Source organism: Diospyros lotus, chromosome 1 (genome assembly GCF_014633365.1).
Source record: "Diospyros lotus cultivar Yz01 chromosome 1, ASM1463336v1, whole genome shotgun sequence".
In the NCBI taxonomy this organism is placed as follows: Eukaryota; Viridiplantae; Streptophyta; class Magnoliopsida; order Ericales; family Ebenaceae; genus Diospyros; species Diospyros lotus.
Genome location: NC_068338.1, coordinates 16,456,124 through 16,466,491, shown reverse-complemented (window position 1 = coordinate 16,466,491; position 10,368 = coordinate 16,456,124). Strand labels below are relative to the sequence as shown.

General features: G+C 34.7%; 1 protein-coding gene across 1 annotated transcript; it reads left to right on the top strand.

Moving 5' to 3' along the window:
* The first annotated feature begins 273 nt into the window (after positions 1–273).
* LOC127797422 (uncharacterized) lies at positions 274–1,584 on the top strand. The gene is made up of 2 exons (XM_052330305.1): positions 274–1,147; positions 1,236–1,584. Exon 1 carries the CDS (start codon positions 652–654, stop codon positions 1,078–1,080), a length of 429 nt encoding a protein of 142 aa, XP_052186265.1. The 5' UTR covers positions 274–651; the 3' UTR covers positions 1,081–1,147; positions 1,236–1,584.
* Positions 1,585–10,368: the final 8,784 nt, after the last annotated feature.

Sequence of the window (10,368 nt, the reverse complement as noted above, 5' to 3'; positions counted from 1 at the left end):
AGAATATACCTATTAATATATTATATTTTTAATATTAAATATTTATATTTTATTAATTAATAAAAAAATATTCAAATACAAAACCACCCTAATACTAATTATTATTTTAAAAATAATAGTTAAGATATAATAAGTCTATTTTATTTTAAAATAAAATATATTTATTGTATATTATTTTAAAAAACATTATTCATTATTATTAATTAAAAACTACATATCCTGTTCACCGCATATATATATATATATATGTATGTATCCAAAATAGACATCGTTTTTACCGGAAAATCATTCTTCCGATTTCCATCATTTTCGGCGGCCACCGTCGACTTCCTTCTATCTCTCTCTCTCTCTCTATATATATATATGAATGTGTGTGCGTGTGCGCGTTTATATGTCTTTCTCTCTCTAGATCTATCTGCCTCCGGGGACGCCTCTGTCCTCCTTCCCCGGTTAGGGCTGCTTCGTTTTCTGTAGAGAATCGGTGATCTGATCGTCTTACAATGGCTAATTCAACGACATAACACTCGCGCTTATTTTCCGCAATCGTGCGGGAAAAGGTGCTTTGCGAAAGATTAAGTTAGTTTTCCAGGAAAATCACACTATTTTTCTCGGTTGATTAGGATCGGAATCCGAATTGAATATCCTCAGAGGATGCAGTCCCCGACGATGAACCGGAAGCAGCCGCTGCTAGGCGAGAGGGTGGCGGAGAGGCGGAGCATGGCGGAGGTGGCGGGAGGGGCGACGGCGGGGTGCGTGGCGGTGTGGTGCTGCTTCCCCTGCTCGGTGATGAACCTGGTGGTGATGGCGGCGTACAAGGTGCCGGCGGGGCTGTGCCGGAAGGCGATGCAGAAGAAGAGGCGGAAGAGGCAAATGAAAAGGAAGAAGAAGGCTATGGAGCAGCAGCAGATGCCGCCGAGGCTTGGGAGGTTCTTGAGCTTCGATGAATCGGAGATCGATTGGATGGAATCGGAGGTCGAGGACGGCGACGAAGCGACGGCGACCGCCAATTTCGAGACGGAGATGTGGAGCCAGTTCTCCGGTGCAGGTTTCTGGAGAAGCCCTTCGCAGAAGGAACAGTGAAGAGATTGATTGTGTACGGACTGTAGATTGCAACCGGAGAGGGGCAACGCGTACGGTGATTCTTCAGGTTTCGTGTGTAATCTCTCTCCCTCTCTCTCTCTCTCTCTGCTACAGTGGTCCAAGGAGAACAAATTTGACTTTGAATGGATCTGCAGATATCGTTCTTCTCGAACTTCAGTGCTTGAACGCTTCGTTTGGTTACCTTCGGTCACTTTCTTTTCTGGCTTCGATAGAAAATGAGATGGATTTTCTCGGGAAAATCATGGATTGGAACCGACGCGCCCTCTTTGTAAATCTCCCCCCCCCGCCCCCCCCCTTTTTTTTTCATTTTACTCTTCAGAAAAATAAAAAAAGAAGTTTGTTTTATTGTTATTTATTTTCTTAATGTCTGCATTTTGTTCTCTTTTTTCTTTTTTATTTTTCTCTAACAGGGAAATTGTTTTCAATGTAAATCTTCAAATGTGAATTGAAAGGGTCGGGTCATGAAACACCCAGCGGATCTAATTCATATATTTGTGCAAGATAGGTTGTGTTTTTAAGTTATTTTTAATTTTTAATTTTTTAAAATAATAAAAACGAGTTTTCTTTACTGTTTTTAAAAATATATTTTTGAAAATAAAAAAAAAAATTTGTAAAGAAAACTCAAAACAACAAAAAGTTATTTGGAGTATTTTCATTCAAAATAAACTCAAAATTCAAAACATATTTATTTATTTATTTATTCATATTTTATTATTATAATAAAAAAATATTATAAAATTCATTAACTTTAAAATATATATATATATTTAATAATATATTAACATTAAATATTTATAATTTACTTAATAATCAAATTTATTAAATAAAATATCATTAAAAAAATATTTTCAAAATTTTAAAGAGAATACGTTTTCTAATTTTCTATTTTAAAAAATAGTTTTTCAAAATGACAAAGAGAATGCGTTTTCATTTTTTTTAAAACAGTACCAAAATAGAAAACTGAAAATGAATTTAAAACTCAAAACTAAAAATTAAAAAATGAAGAAAACGCAATTTATTAAGCCTCTCCATTTCCATTTTCCTTTCCGTGCAAATGCAATTTAATTTTATAATCATAATACATATATGCAAACACAGTTTTGTCCGGAAGGAGATTACTAAGAGTATTGTATGAGTTTTCGAAAAAATTTTAAAAAATGGTAAAACTCTTATATGATACACCAAGAGTTGACATAATCCTTAGCTAAGATGATGTATAGAGGTAGACTTAGCCTTGGAATCTGAACCTAACATCATCAACAAAATATTCTTTTTGTTTATTTTTAGAAGCGCTTTTAGGTAGACTAGAATAGAATTCAGCTATAGATTCTAGATAGTAGGAGATTTTCAATTTTGAGAGAGCAAACCAACTCCTATCAGTTGTAACGCCCCATTTTTCCCAAGCGAGCGTTAACTCGAGATTTCGGGAATATTTTTTTTTTCAACATCAAACACACAACATAAGTCTCTCGATACATATACCTTCATCATAATCATTTTCCGTCAATCCCGATCGTACCTTCTTAGCATATCAAAATTTAATAATGAATAAACTAAGACAGGTATTAACAATCACATCAGCGGAAGTAAGATCGAAACCTCAATGATATATAACCGACAATTCCTTTACAATAACCAAATCGATGTTTCACATGAAAATATCAAAATATAACATAACCTCTGAACATCGTAATCTACGAAAATTAAACATAGCAGCTACATCTCGATGACATTCTTTCCCTTGGCGCCACTGTTTTCTCCTGGAACGTTTGAATATTCCAAGGACATAGTCCAAATTAGATGTTGAATCATCTAAGTAAGAGTTCAAAAACATTTTCATGCAGATGTGCAAAATCATATATAAAATCGATAAATCCTGACATGCACCAGCCTAAGAGAATCCCACATAGCACTTAACCCTAATCAGGGAAAATGCAATCTCTCTAAAGGCGACCCGACCACTTCGGCCCATTGGCAAAACAATCCTACTTAAGAGGGACAACCTCGACATATGAACCCGAGAATCACCCCATTGTCATTGTTAGGCTTTACACTCCAACTCAGAAGCAATCCAAAACCCAACGCAACCCTAGCCCCAAGAGTGTCACTTCAACACTATCCTCGGAATCGACGTCACCTCGGCATTAATGCTATTGCTCAAAGGAACCTGGGGTAGTGTCCACTCGCAGCCCCGCCACTTGAGCCAACAACCGGGGTGGTGTCCACTCTCAGCCCCGCCACTTGGGTCCCGTAGGGTGAAGTCCGTCTCAGGCCCGTCCCAAGTGAGTCACCTAGTATTAATCCTAGGTACGCATCCCGAGTGCTGTTACTCTGGGCTACGTCACAGGTTACCAACCCACGTCCCACATGAACGACACAAAACAAGCCAATGTCGAAAATCATAACATGCATAGCTTAAAATCAACATTTCGATGTATGCAATTTACCATACGAAATTTAATGCGTGTGTAAATAACTGTTTGGACAACCATAATAGACCAAGCCATGGGGATGAACATTCACAGTAAACCATTCATATATCACTCAAGGACCTTTCGGGTAGAACCACTCACAAGTCAAAACATAGTTGGGGGCGAACACTCACCTTTGGCGAAATTTCAAATTCTTCTCGACAAGCGCGGTTTGCCTCGATTTGTGTGTCCTCTTCTCACTTTACACGAGTCACTTCACCTCAAGCCGCAAGGTACCTTAATCACCCAATAATTATTAAAATATAATTTTCTCCTTAATTTTCTCACATTTTCTTATTTTCTCCTATTTTTCTTCTTAATAATTCAAAATAAATATCTACACATCTGTTTTCTCAAATATTTTTACATAATAATTCATAAAATAATTTTCTAAGAATTTTGGAAAAAAAATCGAAATTTACCTACATGGCACCCATCCCCACGTGCCTAGGCGCGTTTCTGCGAGTGAGGATAGCGCGTGCACTGCACGGGCCTTGTCTTCTCCGACAAGCTGGTCGTCGGCCGGCGACCGAAATTTGATGTCGACCACACCTCCTGGAAGCTTTCTTCAAGTCGATCTCGATGCCATCATTTTCAGGCCGAAAGACCTCCGGCAAGACCCTCGATCAGGCCGTTTCAGGTGCGGTATGGTCGTCCGCCTCCTTTTCCTATCTGCCCCCAAAACACCTTCAAACCACTTCCAAAATTCATGAAACTTACCAGGATTTCTCCTCTTGACCCAAGGATCAAAAGCCCCTTATTGGATTCCCTCGATTCATCCTCGAAATCGAGCAATTTGCTGCTTCATTTTCGGCCAAAACCCTTGGCTATTTATAGCCAAATCCGACCCCCACGTGGCCGATTTCCAGCTAAGGCTTCTTCCCCACGCCTCCTAGACCACCCTAGGCCACTCCCTAACAACCCTAGGCTGCCCAAATCGCTGGAATTTCAGGCCAAAATCTCGGCCAGATCTGCCATGTGCGTGCGGATTTTCTGAAAATTACAGTTTGGCCCCCATGAAATTTTCTTTTACATTTTGGTCCTTATCCTCAAGCCCCTGATCTTTCCAACACCATCACTAAGACCCTCAAGATTAGTACTTTTCATTTCTCCCTTGAAACTTTCGAAAATTATCGTTTTGACCTCCCTCGGGCATTTTTAAAAAATTACACTTAGGCCAGATTGATTGATTTGACCTCAAATCCATTCGATTCTACCTGAAACCACTTAAAGGTTGTTCTACGCATCGAATACTAGTCCTTGACATTCTCCGTTGACTTTTTGGACATCATTTATAACAATTCGGTAATACGTTATTTTTAATTTTTAATTTTTTAAAATAATGAAAATGCGTTCTCTTTGTTGTTTTTAAAAATATATTTTTGAAAACAAAAAAAAATTTGTAAAGAAAACTCAAAACAACAAAAAGTTATTTGGAGTATTTTCATTTAAAATAAAATCAAAATTCAAAACATATTTATTTATTCATATTTTATTATTATAATAGAAAAAAATATTATAAAATTCATTAACTTTAAAATGTATATATATTTTTAATAATATATCAACATTAAATATTTATAATTTACTTAATAATCAAATTTATTAAATAAAATATTTTCAAAATTTGGAAGTGAACACATTTTCTAATTTTCTATTTTAAAAAATAGTTTTTCAAAATGACAAAGAGAACGCGTTTTCAATTTTTTAAAAACAGTACCAAAATAAAAAACTGAAAATGAATTTAAAAATCAAAACTAAAAATTAAAAAATGAAGAGAACGCAATTTATTAAGCCTCTCCATCTCCGTTTTTCTTCCTGTGCAAATGCAATTTAATTTTATAATCATAATACATATATGCAAACACAGTTTTGTCCGGAAGGAGATTGCTAAGAGTATTGTATGAGTTTTCGAAAAAGTTTTAAAAAATGGTAAAACTCTTATATGATACACCAAGAGTTGGCATAATCCTTAGCTAAGATGATGTATAGAGGTAGACTTGGTCTTGGAATCTGAACCTAACATCATCAACAAACTATTCTTTTTGTTTATTTTTAGAAGCGCTTTTAGGTAGACTAGAATAGAATTCAGCTATAGATTCTAGATAGTAGGAGATTTTCAATTTTGAGAGAGCAAACCAACCCATATCAGTAATCCATTTCTTTATATTTACACCAAAGTTAATGGATTCTAATTCAAACCAGTTAAAATTACCCTCAGGATAGAACAACAAGAAATAGGTTTATATGCCTTTTATCCCTCATCTTCTCAGGTCTAGATGCAGGAGGAGAAGAAGGTTTACATTGGTTTTCAACTCTTTTTGTTCTTGGTTTTGATTTAGAAGGCTTAGAAGATAAGGCTTTTGAAGGTGAAGCAAAATTTTACATTTACAAGTCATGTTGGTTTTATCAGCGAAAATATGCGAGGTACTAAACTCTAGTTCTTTCTTTTCTAAGAGATAATCAAAAGAGGAAGTTGAATCTATGTTCATTAGAATGGAGAAATCAAAAGAAGTACTTGGAGCAATTTGAGAGTCGATTTGTAGAAATGGTGTACTTTGGAAGTCCTAGATGAGTTGAAATGTGTTTTAGAAACTACTAAGTTAGGTATTTATAGTGAAACCCTAATTAATTGAATCATTTCTCTAAATTTCTGGCATAACCTAGATGAGGCCTTAACCTTTGGGCATTTTTTCCATAAATGGCATAAATGTCAACTCCTCCTTAGCACTGTCATAGGCCTCTAGCTTGATCAATTGCATTGCAAACAAGCATTGCTTGCCCTTGCTATATGCCCAACAAGTGTAGGCACCATACATGACTTTCTTCCTCATAGATGCTCATGCATTGCAAATGTCGCATGGGAACCACTTTAATAATGTGTAAAAACTCGAAACCTAGGACAACGTTGAAATCATCCATCGAAGCCATTGAAAAATTTTAGTTGCCTACCCACTTCCCAACTTGTATCTTTACTACCTTGAACCTCCCTTCCTCTTTTATAGGTTCGAACCCTATAGCAAGGGTTGTCTCAATAAACATGAAGTTGTGTGAGGCTACAATTTCTAGCAATGCCTGAGTGTACTTCCACTTTTCAACTCCTCAACAAACATCGAGCTCTTCTTAGGTTAGTCTGAAGTAGTCGTCTTGTCAATGGACTTGAGCAACTACAACATCCCAAACTTTGCATATTGGCTCATCTTTTTCCTCTTTTCAAGTCTTCTTCCTTAAGTATTGATGGCTTTCCCTTTGGGGCAATCTTGTATATTATGCTTTCCACCACATAAGAAGTGGTTGAACCCCCTTATTCCTTTCATTCCTCCCCATCATCTCTCCAACCTCTAAACTTGTCATACCTCTCATTCTTGTAGCTTGATGGCTTTGCCTCATTCCTTTGGTCCAAAAGTCGTCCTTCGTGTTTACCATACGAACTATATAGAATTAAAATCAATCCACGTCATAATTTTCTATAAAGAAAATTTCTCAAATATATGCGTAAAGATACGATAAATTCAATAAATAAAGAAACATATAATTATCATTTAATTTATTTTGTTCTTAAGACAAATTAATGTGTATGAATTAATTGTTATTACAATGTCATGTTTTATGAGATTTGTAAAATTATCTTAATTGCTTAAGATGTTATGGTTACTCTTAAGTCATGATCTCCCCATCCAATGATATTAAACAAGTAATCAACAGAGGCTTTATTTGAATTAGTTTAAACATAATGAACCTATAAAACAAAAACATGAAAATGATCTAACTAAAGGTGAGATATTAGTATTTGCACTATAATTTCTTGAAGAAAATGTTCAAAGCATGGGCACAAAATTATAGAAATAAATTTGTATGATCGTATAATCACATACACACATATACATATATATATATATATACATACATGGGCGTGTTTAATTTGCTCCAAGATTGGAACTTGGGCCCATGGGAAAAGCTCATTGGCCTCAAATCCCAAGTCACAAGGCTTAGCTTTTATAATATAAAAATAATAAAAAAAAATTCTTTATGAGCCTAAAGGTTTAGGGTAGACAAAAACGGAAATACGAAAGAAATGTGATACGAAATGAGGAAACGAAGATGTGATGAAAATACGTAAATAAAAAAAATAAATGGGGATTTTTGTAAATATAACTTTTAATATAAAAAAATATTTATTCTATTAAGAATAAATACAAATTTTATAATACATTCAAACAAATATGAACATAAATTCTATCATTCATAAATCATGACTTATTAATTAAAAATAAATAATAAATTAAAAAAATAATCAAACATAATACAAATAATAAATTTAAAAATTATTTATTTTTTAAAAATAAATAATAAATTTAAAAATTTTGAGTTAGAGATTTGTTAACCTCTTTGTGGATAGAAATGCATTTCTACATTAAAAACGTGTTTTTGATATCTTTTTAATATTATGAAACAATCACGAAATATTTTTATAATTACATATACAATTTAAAATATTTTTTAATATTTCAAAAACCCTAAAAAGACAACCCCACCCCCCCCAATGTTTTTGTGTATCATAGCTAATGCTAGGCGCTCCGCATATTAGGCTATAGGGTTTTAAAATATTCAATCAAATTGGGAAGACTTGAAGGATAGCAATGGCAGCCTTACAACGACAAACTTCAATTGAGCCAGTTATGCACAGACTAGAACGTCGAAGCTTCGAACACATTGAAAAAACGCTAGCCATAGAAGCTTCTTACTGCAGCCAAGATAGACGGGCGGAGGTCCCTCATGGCCGCCGCGTTGCCATTGGAGGGGAAGATAGGACTTTCTTGTTGCCCCTCTAGAAGTCAAGCTGCCCTTTAAGCGGGTGTTCAAACTTGAAACTCTCATTTAGATAAAGATTGATTTTCACAAACGGTACAAGTATGCATATGAGCATTAACAGATGGAGCTGTCGCTCGATTCTTCACCAATTCAGGTAAAGCGATATCAATGATGGTGCACGCAGCACGCATGGTAGAGATATTTGGAGCTTAAAATAGTTTTGATTTTGGCAAGTTCTATTGTTTTGTTGCCGACAATTAACACCACACAATATACCTGTAAAGACTTTGAGATTTGTGGTAATTTTGAATTTTTAAAATTTAATATGTAAAAGGCAAAATGGTAAGATAAATAAATGAAAGAAAAATTTTATTTACTTGTTACTGATTTTAATTATAATAAAAGGAAAATTCTATTTGTAACCATATTTTTTACTCTTCGTAACTAATGTAAAGTAAAATATTAAATTTTATTATTTATAACCACATTTATTACTTTCTGCAACCATTTCTATTCCAAACATACCCTCTAAATACCATTCCTCAAAAAAGACATCACACGCGCATCAAATCTCCTCCTCCTTCTCATCCTTCTTCTTCTTCTTCTTCTTCTTCAGACTACTCGAATTATTTATTATTATTTGTAGTATTATTATAATTATAATTTTTCAACGTGTATTATTATTATTTGTAATAATATTTTATTTTAGTATTTGTTGTTAAATTTGAAATAAATAAAAATAAATATAATTTTATTACGATTTGTATTTAACTCAAAAAAATTAAAATTAAAGCAATATTAATTCAAAAAAAAAATAAATATAATATTAATCCAAAGAACACGATTCAAAATAATTTATATATATTTGAAATAATTTATATATATATATAGTTATAATATATATGTATATAATATATTCATTTGCATTCTCCCGAACCCTGAGGTTGGGGAGAATGGATAGTATGCATATTATATATTATTATATAATATATATAATATTATATTAATTATATAATATGTTATATAATTGAATTCGGAAGAATTGCATTCTCTCAAATCTCAAGGTTCGGGAGAATGCAATTCTCCCGAATTCATAATTTCGGGAAAAATGATTTTTTCCGAATTCATGGATTTGGGAGAATTGATTTTTCCTGAATCTATAAATTCGGGGTGCTTACCGAACCTTGAGATTCGGGATTCCCCAAACCTCTTGTTCGGGGCATCCCCTAGCCCCCGAATCCCGAGGTTCGGGGGCATCCCCCAACCCCGCACCCCGACATTCGGGGCATTTCCTAGCCCCCGAAGTTCGGGGACATCCCCCAACCCCGAACCCCGAAGTTCGGGGCATTCTCTAGCCCTCGAACCCCGGGGTTCGGAGGCATCCTCGAAACCTCGAGATTCGGGGCATCCCCTAGCCCCCGAACCCCGGGGTTCAAGGTGGGTTTCAAGGTGTATTTTTTATTTTTTTAATTCATCCCTCGTCTATGTATATGTAAATTATGTTATTGAACTAGTGATAGATGTTGTAAATTGTGTTGTTTCTCGCCAAAATAGGAATACTTGTTATCTTCTTCATCAAACTCTACGTAAATAATAGTGGATAATAATATTCCATTGTTAGTAGTAACTGTTGTACTGGTAATTGGTTATGGTGAGGAGAATTGGCCTGAGCAATGTTTGGTGTTGGATAATAATGGTTGCGTAATGCTAAGTGTTGAATAATAATGGTTGTGCGATATTCAGTGGGTGAGTAAAGTGATTGTGGTGATCGTGGTCGAGAAAGTGAGTGAACGCGTTTGACGAGTAATGATGGGTAGTTGAGTGTCGAAGATTTAAATGAAGGGCAAATATGAGTTTTCATTTCAGGGTATTTTAGGAATATTAAAAGTGAGTTGTGAAAAACAAAACGTATGGTTGCAAATAGAATTTCCCATAATAAAAAGCATGACGAACGGTGAGTATTGATGATTACCAAGCTGCCCCT

Bases quoted from the DNA above. Each gene is read 5' to 3' on its own strand.
- LOC127797422 (XM_052330305.1), top strand. From the start codon at position 652: ATGCAGTCCCCGACGATGAACCGGAAGCAGCCGCTGCTAGGCGAGAGG.